General features: G+C 46.0%; 1 protein-coding gene across 1 annotated transcript in view; it reads right to left on the bottom strand.

Moving 5' to 3' along the window:
* ADAMTS17 (ADAM metallopeptidase with thrombospondin type 1 motif 17) overlaps positions 1-20,922 on the bottom strand; it is a gene marked incomplete at its 5' end in the record, with an annotated part of 298,045 nt that overhangs the window by 74,661 nt on the left and 202,462 nt on the right. Inside the window, 4 exons of the mRNA XM_019503813.1 lie at positions 3,243-3,400; positions 11,758-11,838; positions 17,623-17,697; positions 20,421-20,541. Coding sequence (XP_019359358.1) covers positions 3,243-3,400; positions 11,758-11,838; positions 17,623-17,697; positions 20,421-20,541 — 435 coding nt within the window. The remainder of the gene's footprint in view (positions 1-3,242; positions 3,401-11,757; positions 11,839-17,622; positions 17,698-20,420; positions 20,542-20,922) is intronic.

Here is a 20,922-nt window from a genome sequence, read left to right as displayed (position 1 = left end):
ACATATACATGCACACACATATACATACATACACACACACACACACACACACACACACACACACACACACACACACACAGCACAACTTGCATAGTTTGATTTCAGTAAAAACATGACACCAACAGACGGCTCCCTTGCATACAATTAATGTTACACAGTCACCTCACTAGCAGCTAGGCAATTATTCAGAAAGGTAGGCTGTCAACTCCAACCTCCTAAGGCATGGGAAAATTACCCTATCCAGTAAGTCAGTAGTGCAGAAAACCTATATGGGCTGAACATTTGGGCTTGACTTGCAACAGCGGACATCCTGTGTATCTGTGCAATGCATGGTGAGGCTGGCAGCTTGGAGGCTGTTCTGCACAGCACAGGATCCGGCAGGGAAAGTCTCTGCTGTAAGATGTGGGAAACAGGAAAATTTCTGCTCTTGGTCTGAGGGCGTTCCATTAATCCGCACCCAAATACAACGCGAAGGCTGCTGCGAACCAGACGATCGTCACGATAAATTTGAAGAGGGATGGTTGCCCCGCAGAATCCCAGATGTTAGACGATTCACTGAGAACTCAGATCCCTCCCAGCCTTGAGTGCAGCCCATGAGATACAAGCAGCTCCTTCTACCAAATAAAGGAAGCAGTCAGGTTTAACGCTGCTCTGTGCCCTGCAAATGTTCGGTTTTCCACTGCTGCCAAGAGGAGGTCTCCTGCAGGCCTAGCTACACAAACAGCCATCCATCCAAGAAATATACTTACAGTAATGCATTTGGAGAAACGCCCCAAGCATTCAAGTATTAAAAAACAGCTCCTTAAAAGACATCCTTATTATCTCAATATGGGGGAAAAGAGACTGGTGAATTTAAGGTCCCATATGAAACCAATTTCATGCAATTTTGTAGCCACGTATAATTTGTGTGTGTATGTATAATTGGTTTCAAATGCAGGTCACAATGGATTGAGCGAGGCTTCTGGCTGTTTGTCAGTCAAGTGTGCTCCGCCATTGTTTGGACAACGGTTTTCTATTTGGAGGTAACTGGCAAGTGTCCTCCTCGTTCTTGTGTTGAAAGAATTAAAACCGCTATCCTGTTTCAAGGAAAGGATTAATATTGGACTTGAGGAAAGAGCTTCAAATAAATGACATGCTGGTTCAAATGAGCTGTGTTTATTACTCTCCCAATGACTTTGGTCCGCATGTTTGTTTCAATGGCTGATAATAGCCTCTCTCCAGTTTATAAAGCTCTTCCAGGAGGGAGGAAGGAACCTCACTTCTCTTCAGATCTACAGGAAAATGCCAGTTTGTATGGTAATGAATGGCTTTGGTGGAGAAAATTCACTGTCATGGGACCTCTCATCTAATTGTTTTCCTGCAGGGAGTGCGGGGATTGCTTCCATTGAAAAAAAAAATACATGCACATTTACCACAGCCACACCAAGCCTTGGGATATTCAGATCTAGCACAAGCACAGAAACCTTATGCAACATTTTTCCATAGCCAAACCTGGGCATGTTCCTCTATCCATATAGTGTGAAAGGCTTGTTTTCAGGGGGAAGCTCTGGATCTCAGCTGAACTGTTCAGCTGACATCCTTAATACTGAAGCAACCATCATGGACATCTGAGTTTCCAAAGCCCCTAACAGAGTAACTAGAACATGCACTTCTGGGTACATGGGGAATAGTCTCTTTGGGCACCTATACACGTATTCGGGGGGTGGGGTGGAGGGTACATTTGTATTAGAGGGGCTCTCGGGAGCTGCCCTAATTAAAATGCCCACAGTGTCTCATGTGCTCAGTGTCCCCACGTTTCAAAATGGTGGCGGGGGCACTTTAACTAATGCCCATTTGATGAGCTTTAGTTAAAACGCCCCCATTGCCATTTTGAAACCCAGGATTGCTGAATGTATGAAACGCTGCAGCACACTGAAGCATACCGATTAAAATGCTCCAGCAGACTCAGTTAATTGAGTTTGCTCCGACACGTTCAGACCACGTTGGAGCACATGTTAAAAGTTTGAGTTCCAGTTTTGCAGCTGGCCTCATAGGTATCTTTGAGTAAGTCCCTAAAGCCCTTTGGTAAACGGAAACGATGATGCTAACGCTCCCTTGCATGAAAGTCCTACTAGGAACACCATGTCGTTCGTGGGGTTGTCTTCAAGGGAAACTCTACCGTGCATCTGAGCTTTTGAAACAGCGCAATGGAAAGCTTATACAGCGAAAGCTGGAGTGGTGACAGCAGTTTCAAGGGGAACCCTAAAAGTCCAGGTGAGGAAACACTATGAGACGTTTAACTCTTAGCTGTGTCTAAAGACAGTTTTGGTGAGAAGGGGAGGCAAAAACTCATAGAGATAAGACACAGCACAGAGAAAAATGTAAGTGGGCAGAAAACAGAAATTACAGGAAGCAGAGCAAACTGGGCGCTTATGAAGGCTGCCATTCCAGAGGCGCAGAACATTTTGCAAATGCTCATTTATTAACATCTGTGCGAGTCAAATACTATCGTCTCCATTTTACAGGGGTAGAAATGGAATTAAAAAAACCCCATGAAGTGACGTTCCCCAAGTTACATGGTAAGTCAGGGACAGAGCTGGGAAAAGCATCCTGCTCTTCTGAGCCCTGAGGCCTCTTGACTCATTTGGCTATGCTTATAAAATAGCGAGGTTGGCTAACAGAAGGACTGAGCAGACAACTGCAGCAACACTTAAATCTTTAAAAAATATCACAGGAAATGTAAAACCCAGGCATCATCCAGGGCCAAAAACGGCACAGGTTTTGCACACTCACTGAACTTGCATGTTTTATGATATGTATGAGCAAAAATGACATTCAAACACTGCAACATACTTGGCATAAGCTGACTCAGCTGTTTGGCCAACATATTTTTCCAGGAGCCACCGGGCATCTGCATAGAAAACAAAGGCCCTTGGAAAACTGCACCCAAGACAATGTTTTGTGTCTCACTGTCTGATGTATATCATAGATTCAACCTCCTCTGGAGATTAGCGTGAAGCTTTCTATGGAGCCTGCCTGTTGACACAAACTAAGTTTCAGTGTTACACAGGCACTGACTTTCACAAGCAGCCCCTGAAACCCTGCAAAAGAAATCGAGGGAGGGGGGACAGGGGAATAAGGGGGAGACAACAGAATACCTCTGGGTGGGGAGGAAGCAAAAATTATAGTTTAACTTGGAGCTGGGCTTTACGGCCTCTATTGTTGCATCGCTTAAGAAACACAAAGAAAGAACATAAAGTTACCATCAAATGCAGTGGTATTTTAGTTGGTCCTTTGGCTGAGATTTTCTCCCACAGCCCCCTTCGGACGTAGCGGACGGTAGTGCCTGCGATCTGAAACTCGCCGGGAAGCTCAATTTTCCAGTCACTGTTAATGGATCTCTTACTGGAATCTTTTAAAGCTAGAAAGAATCAAACAGCACAGAAGGAAATGAAAGCAAATCCATCATGAAAAGACAGGCCACTGCCATTCAACCCCTAGGCCACTGCGAGAGGCAGTAGTCTAGTTACAGAGGGGAGTTTAAAGGAAAAATAACAGTATTACTGATTTAGGTGAGTAGTGACAAGGGTACGAAGGATCTCTGATCACCTTAACATTGCTCTTACGAAGATGAATGTCACATAAACTGGCACTGCCCAGAGTTTTACCACCTTAGACTTATTAGGATCTGCTTTCTAAAGAATTCAAGTCCTCTGGCTTCTGGCCACTGAGGCGTCGTCTCTGCCTCCCTTCCCTTCCCACTGCCCAGGAATTCAAGGGAAAATGAAAAATTGTGCCATGCCTTCTGCAAATGAAAAGCAAAGAACTTGCAAAGCGATTTGACTGTGCAACACCTACTTATACTGGGGAGCGTACGCTCCCTAAGCAAGTCTCTGGCAGTCAGCAGTACAATGCATGGGCACCAATCTATTCCTTACCAAATGCATTTTGGGACCCACACTAAAAGCATGTTATCACATAACACTTATACCCCAAATTGTAAAGCGGCTCAAATTATTCAAGCGTTTTTCTTTGGCTTTCAAAGGGTTTGAATTTAGGTTTAAACGTAACACTGAAGGACTGCAGCATCTTGCCAATGCACAAGAACCATCAAGCAAAAGCGACTGGTTTCTGACCAGAGGAAGAAAGACACTTACTAGCTCATTTTTTCTCATCCAAGCTGAGTGAATGGCAAACAGTAAACAGAGAGCATGAATTAGTACATGGTGACTTAGATTTACATCATTCTTCCTGTACCGATCTTCAAATGTTACTAGCACCACCAAGTCACATTTGAAATGTGAAGACCATGTGTGTTGGTGTGTGCATATCAAATGTGCGTCAGCATGCAGTCATCTGATATTTTGGAGAGACACGGGCAAAACTTGCACAGTGTTATCTGTTCTGTACCTGATTGAAGTATGACAGCTTAGCAGTTTGGGCCAAAGGTTCTTGTTTAAATCTGTATATAATATGTGCAGAACCTTAATGATTCATTTAACTCTAATCTCTCCTATCAGTGATAATACGGTTTTCTGAATTATTATTAGTTTTAATTCCCCTCCTCCACGCCCCAAAAATTAACGTCTGAAAGATATTTCCTAAATCTTCCCTGGCAGAAAGCTAATGAAACCTCTCTAGGCTCCAAGACCTCAAGGGTCTAAGAGTAATTTTGCTGAGATTACAGGCACTTGCGTTCTGCTGGTGTTGGATAGAGTCCTTGACTCGCCTTTCGTGTGGCTGTCACCCAAGTGCTTTGAATGCAAAGGGTGGGAACTGGCTGTAAGACACCTTTGATCATGCCCTGTGGTATAAGGGTCTAATGGGTGTTGGGACAACATCATGTTCTGGCTGATCCTGAGCACAGTGGCAGCTGGCACCATGCAGTACAGCCCTACGGCTGCTCTTCAGAGGCCTTCTTGGTCACAGGTGCTCCCTGGGTTCGGGAGACGGAAAGGCAGCTCTCCCACTGCAGGATGTAGCTTGATGCTTTGTCTGCTCTCAGATTTGGGGACAAAGGCAAGACAAATCTTGGCTGCTTGTGGGCTTGATGGAACCAGGACAAGATGGGCAGGCACAACAGGCGGCAGGCAAGGCTGGCACACCAAGAACCCTTTCAAAATCTTGTTGATGTTAACATTTGTGCCAGTCTAGATCCTTGCCATGGACACATTTCCACCTGCTGGGGTGTGTCTACACAGCTTGTGAACATCAGCTTTGCTTGGGATGTTTTAGGCAGGACCACAAACTATGAAGGAGTATGAGATGCTGATTCTCACTCCATTGAATAAGCTCCACTGAGTAATGTTGGGCCCAGGTTGGTGCCTACACATGCTTAGGTGCAATGCACCATGGTTAGATATGGGGATCCAGGTCATTATCTTGGGCCTTCAGAAAACACCCAAAGTCAACTGAAGTCCTCTCCTTGAAATTGCTGGGTCTACATCAGGCTGCTGGATAGAGGTGCAAACCACCAGGACTCCAGCACTTGAAAATAAGCTACAGCACAATAAGGACCCAATCCCACCTCATTTTCATTGGTGTAAATCCAGCTGAAATCAGGGGGAGGTTGTGTGTTCTGACTTCAGGGGGTAAAAATATCTCCCCTTGAAAACAGCCCAGTAGGGAAAAAAGCAAGAAAGATCCTAGCACAGAAAGTGTGGAAGGCAACTCTACTAATTTAGAAGCAAAGATATCTGCAATTTCACCCACTTCCCCTTGGAAAGAGCTGCGGCACGTGCAGCCGCTGTCTCAGCTTTCCCTTGCTTGAGGGATGGCTCCATACACAGGGAGCTTTGCATATTCATTTTCTCATTTGCACACTCATTGTAAAAGTGAGGGGCTATTTGGTAAGGTTTGGTGATGAAGACAAAAGTGCTGCAAGTCACAGAGCCGAATCCTGATCTTGCAGAAAGAAAAATCCAGGCTGCCTTCCCTGTGAAGATTCACGTACCATGGATGATGGGGACAGTTGCCTGCGGGTGTTTTCTCAGCACCCGGGTACAGCTTTCTGTTTTCAAGGTTAACTAGACCTCCTGACCAATCTGTTCTTTAATAAAGTGTTTGCTTAACCTGAAAGGTTGAAGACCCAGTTTATTAACTCGCAGTTAAAAAATATGAACCTTGCTTCTAATTAAATGAATGTGTAGGGGGAACGGGGGATGGGACTGGCCTAGGACTCTGTCAAGTTGATGGAAAAGTTCCTGTGGGCTTAACCGGGCTTTGGATAAGCCCTGGCCAGCTTCCACACTCCCTTGGGCTGTCATTACATTCTGTATTATTCTTTAATAAGTTTGGAGGGCAGGACATAAACTTCCCACCAACTGCAGGACTGGCCTTTTTTCTCAGTGGGTTTTAAGCAAGCGTGAAGCATGTGTATAAGCACAGGGGACCGTTCGTTAATGATCTTCCTCACCTGAGGTGGCCAAAGACTCAGGTAACACGTGACGTGGGTACTACTAAGGAGCGTGCTTTGAGAACCGAGAGGTGAGATCGCCCCGACTGCAGGAGAAAGCAAGAGAGTACCATGAGGATGTCGGGGGTCCTAATGGCATTAGCTCGGGGCCTCTGGCCCCATAAACTTCCTCAACTCAGACAGGGAGAGTCTCATAGGAATGGTCCCTTCTACGCACAGATTTGAGTAGTGTGACTGCCCTGGTATTAATGGCACCACAAGACAGTTTGTGACTTGTTTGATTGTTAAAAAAAAAAAAGACAAGAAGCCCTTGATTGTTGATTGAAAACCGTCCAGAGCCACAGCAGGTTGTGAGGAGGCTGCTTTGTTCCCCACAACGGTGAAGCCACCTCTGCAGCATGTTGGGACGAGCATTTCATGGGCGCAGGACAACCCAGAACGCGACCAAGTGTCCATCCAGTAAAAGTCCCGGGTAGGATGCAACTACATCTGCTGGGAAACAGCTCCTTACTCGGTGTCTGAGGCAAGCACTCCTACTCTTGCAAAAGACCCTGGGGGGAGGGGGTTAACAAGAGCATCGAATAAGCAACTTTACTCTGCTTTTATAGGCAAACTGAGGCACAGAGCGAGGAAAAAGGCCACCCAAATGGATCAGCAGCAAAGCTGCAAACAGAGCCTAGGGACAGGTTCTTTTTTCTGCCAGGAACTGTTTGAATTTGAATGAACACAATCAATCAGGGAGGAAAGTCTAGCTCTCCGGCAGCCCGGCCTTCTGTTTAAACTAGAGTAGCAGGTGGGTTACCTCACAAGATGGTAGGGCCTCTGCAAGCTGGAGTGGCATAACTCCTTCTCTTCTTCACCCCTACACCCGTGTGGCTGGAAGGATGGCTGGATGTGAAGCCAGCTCTTCCAGCTTTACTCCAAGCGAGAATTCTCCTCTCCTCTAAAGGAGCTGTCATCTAGCAGCACAAAGGCAGCAGAGTGCACTGTGCAATGGGTCATGCACCTTCTGGGTACTTACTACCACCCAACTCCTCTGGGGTCTTCACTTTGCACTGGGGCTGTCCCGGTAAAAACCACTTCACTGCACTGTGCAATGGGATATGCACCTTCTGGCTACCCAACTCCTCCAGGGTCTTTGTCTTGCACTGGGGCTGTCCCGGCAATAACCACTGCACTGTGCAATGGGACATGCACCTTCTGGCTACTTACTACTACCCAACTCCTCCAGGGCCTTCACCTTGCACTAGGGCTGTCCAAGCAATAGCCGAAGCTACTGTTCCTGATCAGGAACCCATGTCTGACAGCTCATATTTTGTCTGTCCTACGCTGTGAACTCTTCAGGAGTAGAAAGCCTACAGAAATGGTTAACACTGAGCAGCCAGGACAGACTGCCAATGAGACATGACTTTCTTCTGGAGGTATCAGGTATTTTTTTTTATCTTGCATCTCTGCTCTCTGGCTCAAACTTGTACAGTAGAAAATTAAGAAATAAAACCAAACTAAACTCCTTTAACTGTTCTTTTACTCTTAGGCTAGGGGACAGGAACCTACCAATCAGCCTATATCTAAACCTGGCATCCAGTCAAACTTTTATTTCCACTCAGAGTTCCCCCGACTCACTTCCCAGCCCGTGGACACAGACTGCAGAGGCGTTTCCTGTTCAAGGTGGTTTTTAAGTATTAAAGCCAGCTAAGTCAGCCAGCGTGGGCTGAATGTGGGTGAGGGGGTGGGAGGAAATTCTTCAGGAACTGCTCCCAGCAAATGCAATAAAGATTTCAAATTACATTGAGTTCATTTCCAAAGTGCTATACCCAGGCCTGGTTGGAAGCAGGGATTCATTGGGCTAAATTTCACAAGTGTTATTAAAAGGGGGAATCTTTCCAAGCTTAGGCCCTGTGTTAAAATGCAAGTGCATCCCTCGTGCCTTACTGAAATCACAGCGGGTGGAATCTGATTTCCCAGATATCTTGTCTATCTGGCCAAAGGCTCACTGTTGATATCCTGAGGCTTAGGATAACAGGACACTGCATAGTTTTCTGTGGCTGGTGTCATGAGAAAGAGAGCGTTTTGGAAGGCACAAGCAGGTCTTTCTGGCTACCAGCCATGAACTTTGAGCTGAAATAATATTGGGGGACTTCCATGAAGCCAGATGACTAACAAGCACTGCAGGTGGGAGAAACTCTCTTGGCCCTTACTTAAATGCCCAGATATTTTAAATATTGTGCATGACTGGGCTAGCAGTAACAGTACCACAGCAAGATCCTGGTGCTGGGGTGTTTCAGCCTTTCTTTTACCAGGTGGAAAGGGGCAGAATTATAGAGACAATGAGAGAGAAAAAACGATCCTGGGATTGTTAAGCAGCTCACACTGATTTGGTGCAAGCGTGGAATGAAGATCTGCACGAGGGTCCATCTCATTTGAGCTGAACTGTATGCCTAAGCCTTAGGTGGGGCACACGCACATAGGGTCAAACGTTGCTCTCAATTATAGCCAAATCTATTCACGCAACACACAGTGGAGTTATACCCATGCAAGCCACAGAGTTACATCCTTGCAACAGAGAGCAGGCCTGAGCTCCCCACATCCAAGGCAAGCTTCTCAGTAACGACACTGCATCTGATAAAGCCCGAGCCCCCTGAGAAGCGCTCGACGTGGCTCCCACCAAGACAAACACAAAGGCTGGCTCCCAGAAGCAGAGTCTTTGCAAAACTCAAGGTAACACTGGCTCTCATTGTTTCACCACTGCTTTGCTATGTCAAACATCTGTGTAGGCGGATGCTGCTTCCAGAGCACTGGCTGCGCTGTTAGCAGAAATAACAGGAGCTCCAACACATGCTTCCTACCAAGGAACAGGGGGTTCAGATGCCAGGCTTTGAACCTAGAGGTAAGGAGTGGGCAGGTTCACCCTCTGTTGCTTCAGCATGTGGCGTGTGGTCCACCATCAGACAAAAAAGTGGCATGATAGCCAAGGGGAAGCACCCTTGATGGGAGGTCTTGCCCAGTGCTGATGCTTTCCTCTGATGCAGAAAAAATAGCAGCAATAGGACAGAAAGCCTAAGATCCAATCAGCGTGCCAAGGCTCTTAAGCAGTATCCAGGTATTTGAGGCTAACGAGCTCCTATAGGCCACTAAGAAGAAGAGGGTTATGAGGCAGGTGCATGTGGGAATGAGAATCAGGTCTGAAGAGCTCATGTTGCAAGAGATTCATAGATTCATAGATTGGAGAGTCGGAGGGGACCACAACAGATCATCGTGTCCGACCCCCTGCCCCTGGCAGAAAGAGGACCAAGATGACCCAGATGGATGCGAAAGGGGACCGACTGGTGGGCAAGAAAAGCCACCATGGTGAAGAAGCTCCACATGGTGGAAGCTGTAAGCAAATACCAGTCCTACCTTGCCTTGGCTGGGTATGTTTTTGTGTGGAAGGCTATAATACTGAGGCCTCAGCAAGGCCCACAGATATGAGGATGATGGGAGCCATTTAAAATGGTAGATATTTAGAAAGCAAAAGGGGCAGGAGGTATACCTGCTTCTCAATGGCAACAAAAGTCTCATGTTGATCCCACTGGGACTTTTACGCTTGAAAGGCTCCTGGCAGATGTTCATTTGTTGTGCATTACATGAAAGTATCATGTGAGAAAATGGGGTCTGGGGTGGTTGCCACTAAGGCACATAGTTGAGAGCCCAGAAATCGCAAGTTCGAGGCCTTTAGCAGAAATGCTCACAGCAGGGTCCTATCAGCTTCCAACAAAACTGTGAATTCTGCTAAATGCCTTGTCACGAGGACATGAAAAGGAAGGAAAGATGTGACAAAACCATAACATGTCAGATGTTAAACCAGTTGATCCCTGGGCAAAAATGGTGGATCAGCCACAAAGAAATTGCTCATTGAAACAGCAATGTGGCTGCACGATATTTGCATGGAACATGTGATAAATGTAACGTTTGCCAGGGGCCAACCAGGCAACTTGTAATTTTCCTGTATCCTGTCTTACAAGGTGGAACTGCAGCACAGCATAACACAGAAGAGATGAAGAGAAGATGTGGTAGGACCCATCTGTTTGCAGGGTTAGGTACCTGACCCCATGGTGAAGATGGGGGCGTGCGAAGTAACTGGGTGCATACAGAGCCCCAGCAAACATCTGCATAGGACCATCAAGGTGCTCTAGCCATTTGATGTGGTTTTTTCCAATCAGCTCCATCAGGTCTCTGCCAAGCTCCAGCTGATTGGAGAAGCAGTGTCCTTTGGAGTAAAAAACCACAGCAAACAGCTCATTTGTATATTTGGCAACTGACTGTGAATTCAGAGACTCACTCAGATACAAATGATCCAGGTTCTAGCATCCTACCCCCCTGACTATGGCAGTACATGGTGGAGTTCATATGGTCACGAACCTGAATTGGTTTTACACGGGAAGCTTGGTCTGCCGAGTAAGGGGCCTGCTCAGACATAGAAAGCCTGGGTTTAATTCCCTGCTCCACCCCAAGCTCACTGTGGGAACTTGGGTAAGGCGCTTGACATGAGAATAATAGCAGTTTGTCTTCTCTTCAGATCACCCCAGAGAGGGAGTCCCTTAAAGTTGGTGAGATGAAAGGATACCATGGTGACACATAGCTAAAGGCATTTCCAGGTAATGATCCATACTGTCAAATCCCTAATTCAAGAGGTCAGTAAGACCATAACAAACTTGCTGGTATCCTCTGATCCACAGTGGCCTAAACTACAGTATGGAAGTACTAACCCAGGGCCAGAACCTCTTTCTGTTTCCATGGGGGGCAATCCTACCACGATCAACAGAACGGCCAAGGATTAACCCCATTATTTCTGTTCCTTCAGCTTCTACGGGAAATTCAGAACAATATAAGCAATAGATTGATGGCTGCAAACAGCTGATCTCGGACTTGAACCAGTGTCAGGGATTGGGTGTAAAATGAAAGGAAAATGTAGTACTAGAGGATGACAGGGGTATACTCTACAAAGTCCCAGTTCAATTCTAGTTTGAACTGGGTGCTATGCTCCTTCTACTGGTGTTCCTGCCGCTGTTTCATTCTTTTTTTACTCCTTGCCCTGCCCTGTTGTGTTGCATGTCATTTGGCATCTTCTGTGTCCCAAGCTAGAGTCAAGTGCATCCCAAGGACTCTTGTGATCCCTTCAGGACTACCCCGCACCCTATAAACATACGTGCTAGCAACCACCCCTAAACCGAACCAAAGAAATGGTGAAAAACTGCAAGAAGAAACACAACAGCTGATTCCTGGAAACAAGGATCCTGCTCCTCTCTATCACAATGAGAAGAGCTGGCAAAATACAAGCAAAAGCTGAGTTTAGAAGCAAAAATTTTTTTTTCTTTCTGTTTTACCCAGAAAGCTGTGAGCAGGTTTATCCTCCACCACTCGGATCCGGCGAGCACCCGCGGGGATCACAGCTGCTTCGATATAACCTAGGGCAACAAAAGGACACATGGATGAGAGTATCTCACACGCAATCAGAGGCATCCAGTAATTTAGTATCTCCTTGGCACAAAATAAAACCCCAACTCATTTTCATGTCTTGTGGATGGGAAACACTTCAAATGCAGTAACTGTTTTGGCAGCAAAGTTTCAATGCTGGGACTTGCACTGCTGTGACTAATCGCCGCGGCCTGAGGAGGGGGGAAAAAGACGTGTGCGCTCCTCAGCTGTGATTGCTACGGGTTGTGCTTGCGCCTAATTACACGTGCTTCTTGTGCACTGTTTGCTGCTCGTGTGTGGCATTGGCTGGAATATGTCAGGCACCTTCTAGAAGCTGAAGCAAAAAAAAGAGATTGCCAGCAGCAATGCTGTATGCACATCATGGGAAGGCAGCTGGCGGGCCTCTGAAATGACATTTGTGTTTGATGATTTTACCTAAAAAAAGTGATTGCTTTGCATTAAAGCCTGCATTTTAATCCATGCACTTAAGGGAAACTAGGAGGAGGGGTTCTTAACTAAACGGCAGGAGGCAAGGTTGAGGGCTGGTAGGAATATATTTATTTTCATTTGCATGTTAGGCCTTTGCGATTTACTGGACGGTGACCTCCTTCCCCTTAAATCAAGCAATTTTCTACAGCTGGGATTTAATACTATTGGGTGGTTGAAAAACCCTACAAGGCTGATCTCATTCACCATTAAATCCTACACGCCAAATCCATGAACTCTGTCCATTTAAACCCACTGAGCTTCTGACCTCCTACATTCTTAAGACTTTTCTACAGAATCCCATTGTATTGTTACAGAAAGTATTGGATTTTATTTTTATGACATTTGGCAGGGGCTTTTTTCCCCTCTCATTGGGGTTTAATGTTTAATTATGCAAGGGCTACCATTAATTTTTAACTATTTTTCATATCAAAAAAGCTGCCTGCTTGATGATGCTTTGAATAATTTATTGTTCCTAAAACCTCCTCACTGCAAAGGTGTAATTTAGTGGCAGCCTTGACTGAATTTTGGGGCCATTCACTTCTACATTCTGCTTCCACCGCCGAGGCTTGGACCTATATTAATTGAAATAATAAAGGAAGAGCAAACTTTTTTATTACAGCCAGTGTCAAATATGCAAGCCTACAGACCGTTGGTCATTAAATAGTCAGTGATACACTGCTGTAATAAGATGAGTTGGGGGGTAATTTAGAGCGACCCCGTACACTTCCAGTTCCAATGGTCCTGAACCCAAAGGGGCTGCAGCTATCAGACTGAAAAGCAACGTGCCCTCCCGTCTGCAATGCTCGGGTCTGGTTAGGCTGCTTTTGATTGCAGGCAGACTGCAGCATCACAAAAGCTGTCAGGTGGCTCTTGAAGTTAACGGGAAACGTAACCTAGGCTCCATCTGTACGGCGGGATCAGAGAAGCCAATGCAGAAACACGCCAGGGCCATCTGGGATTACACATGTTCCACGGGGTGGTAGCAATACCTTTAAAGCAAAGGCTGAAGAGCATTAAGGTCTGATTCAAAGCCCAGGAGCTGGGCCTGTGTCACTGACACTAATCTTGTTAAGACTATGATTGATCCCCTCTAATTGGCCACCCAGTTCATTTCTCAGTGTGGAGCTTGGCTCTTCCCATGGGGTTTTTTTTCCTCTCTCCCTCCCCACTACTTCTTTTAAACCATAAGTAATTAGCTTTACCTTCCGTGTTTGGTTTGTTTTAAATAGCGTAATTAGCTGGGCCCCTTTCTGAAAACAAGACGGCACCCTAGAGAAAGAGCCCTTGATGCCGGAGAATCGCTCAAGCTGGCTTATTTTAAGGGGAAATACAAATGACCTGCCATGGGTTTGCTACGTATCGGAGGGGAAACAGGCAAAAGAAAGGCTGCGCTGGCGGACTTGGCAAGCCCCACACTGCGGAAAGCGGTAAAATGGGGTGGTGGTGGGAATGGAAAGGTGAGGCAGGGCAGGGCTGATCACTTCACCCTTACTGAGACTCACCTGGGCTTTGCAAGGCATATTGAGTAGGGAGCTGATTTTGTCTGCTGGCATCACCTGCAACCCTGGGCTGTTACCTGTGGATTGCCATTTTGCACCTTTTCTTGCTTGCCTCTCTAGTCCCAACCCAGGCAAAAACTTGTTTGCTTCTCCTTGGGTTACCTCCCAAACGGGACATCCTCCCATGCAGGAAAAACAAAAAGAAAGCGGCAGCAGGCCAGCGAGCAGAGTCCCAGTGCTTGGGCCAGACTGATGAATTTGGCATTCTGCTAATTACAAAGCACGGTCTGTCAGGAACGACCACACCTTTAAGGTTTGGCTTCCACGGAGAGAACGCAATCCATGAAAATCAAAGCAAACAGATGGCGGACATTACCCTGCGTACTGCCAGGAGTTGGGTTTTTTCTTTTTGTTGGTTGAGATACTAAATTACATTCAGAGCAGCTCGTTCTAAAATGTCAGCTCTCTCTCACCACACCCCATGCATCTGCCCACAAGCCCAACCGGGAATTACTGTCAGGTGGAAACGCACGGCGAGGAGTGCTGAACGGCAGGCCCTCGCTGCAAATTGGTTCGGAAACACCAGGCCACCACCGCTAGGAAGCCGCTTTGGAACATGCCCAAGTTCTCGGTATCTGTCAATGTATTCACCCTGGCTTTTTGCAAATTGTGCACCGAATCAGAAACGCACAGAGCTAAGCTCCTAATCCAAATGAAATACTAAAATCTGTTGAAGGACTCCTAGCAACGTGGAAGGGCTTTGGCTCTTGACTCTTGAAGCTCTTCAGGTTTTGCTGATGCCACAAACATACTCTTATTTCACCGCTGTGGCACCGTAAAACACCACGGGGAAGCACTGCCTTGTGCTTGACTTCTCAAAAATGGCAAATAGCCGAGCTGAAGCTATTAATAGGCCTTTCGTTTGGGAGATTGTTTAATTTGGTCCTCTACCAGATATTTCTCTGCATGTAAGTTTGAATCCTGCCTGATGGCACCAGGGGTTGTATTTGCAGCTCCTGAATAAGAAGAAACACACTGTACTCGCTCACTGTGATGTATGGCACAGGACTGACTGCTGACTTTCTGTTTTCCTTCCGTGAACAAAGCAGAACTCTAAGCCCCTACATGCCGGTATGAATTTGAATTGTCCTTTCAAGGGGATGCAATATATTTCTCAGGCATGTCCCATAGAAAGCTCCTGAAGCTCTAAGTTGCAAATCCCAGCAATATTGCATACATTAGTGGCCAATTCCTATTGCAAATGCCCTACATGCATCACACATGCAAATTCACCACAAGCTCCAATAGATACCACTACTCCAGCCCCAGCTTGTGAGCCAGTAACATACTGTGGCTCAAGGGATATCCCTGATATCAGGCAAAACATCTCTCTTCCTTTTGTTTTTCTTTTGGAATGAACATTTTCTTTAAATTGTAACTGCAGATTGCCAGAAAGATTATCAGGTGTCAGGTAGTCAGCCCAAAACTAGATTCAGTGCTGGTCCTGATTTAAGAGATTCTCAAAGGTAGGCCTGGTGTTAGGATAATTGCTTGCAACGCTGTCGTTTGCAAGTGTGGGTTAAAACTCTGTTTAAATGGGGGAGCTGCTTAAATGCTGGTGAGGTTTGGCAACCATCAGGCTACATTTCGAGTAATTTCATCCATAACTCAGGCTTTCAAGATGAAGCTTCAAAAGTACAACAGGAGAACTTCATTAGTTGGTAATTTATAGAGCTATATGTACTGTACTCCACCTTAGGAACAGTTATTTTGGCATGCAACAATCTCTCTGGATAATCTGCATTACATCAGTGTCTCAGGAATGTAACGCCATGATTGAAGCGAATCCTAGATACAAATTATATGGTGTAACTTGTATTAGGAGAGACACCAGAACAAAGAGATGGCTTTGTCATCAAGCAGATTAATGTGTGTATAATGGCTACTGTATCTTCATGTGAAAGTTGGAGAGATTTGTGAGAGGAAAGCAAGCTCGCATAGGAGATCCCTTTGTTAGGCACAGTTAACAACGTCCAGAAAGAAAAGAAAGTTAGCGTGAATTTTAGCGTGGCAATGAACTACTATCAAATGGGTCTGCTAGGCTGCATCATACTGATGGATAAACTCTCAGGTGACGGGGACATTATCCCATGGCTGAAGGTGGTGATCTCTGGGCAAGATGCCTCATATCTTCCCCCCTTGACACATATCACAGTTTGGTGGGGCAAAGCCGGTATGCCCGCCTTATAAGCCAAATCATAAAAAGTCTCTTACTGAAGCAGATGGCCATGGAGAGTGGGCTCCCTACTTCTCTGCTGAACAGGGATAGCATACACCCAGCCCTACTGCCCCAGGGTCTCATTCTCTGTAGAGAGACACCAAAGACAGGGGCAGCCTGAGCAGAGACAGCGGTAATAATTGCATTGTTATCAAAGGATGTCGATACAAGCTGGAAGGAAGCAGCTGTTACATCTGCACGACTCTGTAGCAATAGAAGTGTGGCAGAACTGCTCCAACTTTAATTTTGCTCTATTCAGGGTCAACACTGGGACAATTTTGCTCACCTGCATTGCTACAGGATCATGCAGACATAGCCGTCAGAACAAAAGAGCTGCTGCATGTGTTTGCTCTTATCATCGGTCCCCATGGCCTTTAATTAGTGTCAGTGGTGCCAGTGATATCCACAAAGGTCCTCAACAATTAGTAATCCACTACTGTTCGCTTCTAGCCATGGGACAAAGGGCCTGGATGACAATCATTTCTTTGTGAAGCCATGGATACATTTCATAGCCTGCTGGCATTGCTATTGAGTGTCACATCGGTATTGTGCTGACTCCTCTTAAGCGCAGCCTGCTCTAAAGCCCACAAAGCTGTTCATGGTGCTCAGTGCTTCTGTCCTGTCCTCAGTATCCACAGGTTTATGCGATTAGCAGGATTAGAAGAAAACTGCTTCTTTCCAGAACTTTAGCCTCATCGCATTTCCTTTTTTTCCTTCTTCTGCAGAGGCACTGCAGCAAAGGGTAAAAATACTGGTAAAACGTTTTGGATTTTTTTCAGTATATTTAAACGGGAAGCTATTAATGAAGTGCAGTTTTCTCCAGAAAGCTATTGCTCCAGCAATCTGCAGAGCTGATTTGCTTCTTTTCTGCTATTAGAGGGCTGACTTAAATTTAAAGCCAAACAAGCAACTGGATTCTTTTGGGTTGTGGGACAAAGGCCATCAATGAAAAGCCTCACCTGGCCAAGAAAATTAATACAGATGCAGGCAAGAAAAAAGAAATAGTGCCTCGGATAGCAGGTCTCTAAGCAGTCTCAGGGTGGTCCCAAGTCTGGATGGGGATGTCATAAGAAGAAAATCATGGTAAACTGTCAGGGGTCCTTGCGCTTCCAAATTTACACTAGCCAGGTACCTGTCCCATTTATCGGTGCTCTACCTGTCCTTGGGAATGACGGCAGAGGGACAGAGATGGTCTTTAGAAAAGGCACTGTACTGAGAAAGGCATCAGGCATGCAGAACAAACCCATGAACACCCCTCCGAGACACTACAGACGGGCTGGCAGAGGCGTGATGCTTGATACACGAATGGTTGGGTTTCTGTCAGTATATAAAGAGGGACCCTTGTGTTGAATTCAGCAAGTTGAGCTGAACAGTAAAAGGCCTTGAAGTTTATCCATGGCTTTTTAGATGCTACAGAGTCCACACCCAGTCCAGCCAGAGGAGGAGCAGGACAGAAAACCAACACCAAACATCTGCCCGCTGACACTACACACATTTGGGCACCTTACATGAGAAACACTTGGGAACAGCCTTTGCCTTTGTCATCACACACGTGGAAACCTTCTTACAGTGACTACTGGTTACTGAGAAACAGAAAGGAGGGGACAGGGGTTCAGTCCCAGGAATAGGGCTTGGTGAGCAATCACAGGACATACAGGGGCTGACTCTGCAGACAACAGCGATCCGCGGAGAGAGCAGCTGCAGGATGTGACCCCAGCGCTGTGACGCGGTTCTCTGAACGGATAGCAGCGCTTCATAGCTCGCAGAGTCTCAGTGTTGCACGGATACTTGGTCTTGATGGCAGCACACAATGGCAGTCCACCATTCACTTGTGTAGCCATTTCAACACTCAGGGTATGATCTTTGCTGTCCTTATTCCACGTTGTTTGCTACATCTGGCCCCAAATTTAGATGCTGTAAAATCTTATTTTTTTTAACAAACATTTATTAAGCATCTAATTAAAAAAAAAAGCCCATTTTCCCTTAGCCAAATACATGTTCCCTTGGGGTGTCTGAAATCCAAACCCTGTAGCTTTGGGCCAACTCATCAGGTTCAGAAAGAGAAACTGATGAAGGCTCTGATTCTGCAATTTGTTTTCCAACTATTTAAGTCGGCCTAAGAAAAGGTATCAGATTCACCCAAAGAACCTCGTCTGCCTGATTCTGCAAAACATTTACGTGGGTGTGGAAATCAACGGGACTAACTCACATGGCATTCAACTTTTGCACAACTGGGGCCTGGAATCATACTAAACCAAAAGGCAATTTTCATTGTCTGCGCTGAGAGAAAGGGAAAAGAAGGGCGAGCATGAGCAGCAAAACATTTAAGAATCAGGGCGTTCTTTCAGTTTCAACAATTTTAGGCGCTCTGAGTAAAGAAGCAGTTTCCAAAAGCGCAAACAAAAATAATCTCTAACCAAGAAAATACGTTTTTGGCCCCATCAAAGCTCTTACTGTTTCTGGCTATTTTCACACTAAAATGTAATACAGTTCCCCTCCCCACCCCGCGAGAAAAACAACACAACTACAGCACCTCCTAAGACAGAGCACTGGCTGAACAAACGTGTGATCTTATCAACCTATAGATTTGTACAGAAACATTTGCAATTGTGAAAATACAAAAGGCAACCATTTCTGCTCCTTGGATATTCCATAAACTATGAAGGCGTAATAAATACCCAAAGGCTGTAATTTTAGTGATTCAGCCTTTCCTTCCTATTGTGATCACAGAGATGGGTGAATCCACTCTATACTCAGCTGGTTGACAAACAACAGGGGATTTCAATTTCTACCTGTCGCCCCTGAGATAAAGTCATTGAGAGCTGCCTGTCCAGCTGAAAACAGGCACGTGTCACTTCAGAAACGGGGACTGGGATCTAGCAGATCGTTATTTATCTAGGCTGTGGCTTTTTGGTGCATGACGTTTCATGGTGATACTGATTGTGAATGACAAAAGGGAGCTTTCCCTTCAGACGCATCTGAGGTACACCCATGTTGGCAGGTATGCACATTTGAGATGCACGTATTTACAACACTAGAGAAATAGAAACCAGCTTTTCCAATTAAAATGACCAAGATTCTTTTTTTTTTTTTGCCAGTTCCTGCAAAACCTTGGAGAAACAGTGTGACAGGGAAATAAGTATAAATTTGTTGATACCCAAATAATTGTAGGGGAATTTTTGCAGAAGATGGAGCCGTTTCAGTGCTGGCCTCAGCACAAATTTAGTGATGTAGCGCACGTTCCTGATTACAGACACTGCATGTCTGGGATAGCTACTTCAGGTCTCTTCTTTTCCAGCTGCAAAGGAGGGTGCAATATTTGTGATGTGGTCTCAGGCCTGACTCTTAAAGTATGCTAACAAAATGAAGGCATCACTACAAGGCAAACTCATGGCCCCACGTGCCTGGAAGCTAAATGGGACATTTAGCACTGGGCAGTAATAAATGCAGCCTGGAAAGCAGGCAGGAGACTGGCCTGACAATGCAATTGCCAAAAGGAAGTCCAGAAAGTGGTAGGGGAGCCCCTGGCTCCCTGTCCCTCAAATGTGGAGAGAGGTGTCAGCTGCCATCATTAAGATATTCTGAGCATACAAGATCATCTGGACCATAGACAGGAACGCTCAAACCGCTGAAAGCAATTGCCCCTCCCAGAGAAGGCATTTTAATTAAGCAGGATTTCCCCACTTCTTTTATGTTAATAATTAATATGGAATGAACGGCCCGTTTTCTTGCACTTCAAATGACACAACAGCTGATCTCTGGGTCTGGGAAGAGCCGGCAGACAGACTTCCAACTACAAACTCACTTGTTTTAACTCAAAGGAAAGCAGTTAAAGGACCTGAAACTGCAAATGGCTTTGTATAGCACCCTGTACCGTTCTGCCGCTCCCCCTCTCGGGAGCAGCTTAATGTCCAGCAGGACTGGATCCTGGCAGAAACTCTTCTTATCAGATCATTAAAATGACTAAAATTACTAATTAAAATTAAAGACATAAAGCAATAAGCTTACATAAAGATTTGCTTATTCTCACGCATCTCTACATGGATTCATTCTCAGATTTATCCCAGCAACACAAATCCAGCTGTTGGAAAGATCAGCCTAAAAACATTACAGAATCGCCATGGAGGTAATAGGCACGACTTGGGTTCTCCAACTACATTACTGTCCGCAGAAGCAGAATGGCACGAACAGCCAACGCCTCTAAGGGACGGGAGTTATGGGTACCTCGTTTAGCCCCGGGATGCCAGGCAGGTGAGATCTAAGGAGAACACCCCGCTCTGTGGAAATCCGGCTTGATGCTACTCACCCATTCCCTTGGTGTGATTGAAATCGCCTTTCACCACTTTGCAGGTTTTGCCATCACCGCTGCAGATCCCACAGCGATCCTCTTTGGCGGCTGAACCGATGATCCCATCGCAGCCGATTTTCTAATGATAACAACCAGAGGTCCTCATTATTTCGAGTGCAAGGCTAAAATGTCTCTAAACCAGGCTGAGCCCCGGATACACATTTGATTGCAAACCTGAACAGGAAAAGAAGGCTGTGTGTCAGGAAGGCGTTCAGCTGGGATGGCACTGGGTTGGTTATTCAGCAAAACACTCTTGCTTCATTACCAGTATGACTGTGCTACAGAAGATGCACCCAGTAGTGGATCCAGGAATGGGATGTGGGGGTAGGGCCCCCCACAACCCTATCTTGGTTGGGCTGCACATGTGGAAGAGCTCTGAGCTCGCTGTCCGGGCAGTGCCGGCTCCTGCCAGGGCTCTGCATGAGCAGTGAGCCTTGAGCTCACCAGCTGGTCGGGGGGG

Source organism: Gavialis gangeticus, unplaced genomic scaffold, assembly GCF_001723915.1.
Source record: "Gavialis gangeticus isolate Ggan-Ray unplaced genomic scaffold, GavGan_comp1, whole genome shotgun sequence".
In the NCBI taxonomy this organism is placed as follows: Eukaryota; Metazoa; Chordata; order Crocodylia; family Gavialidae; genus Gavialis; species Gavialis gangeticus.
The sequence above is the reverse complement of the archived record's forward strand: the minus strand, read 5'-3'. Positions and strand labels throughout refer to the sequence as shown.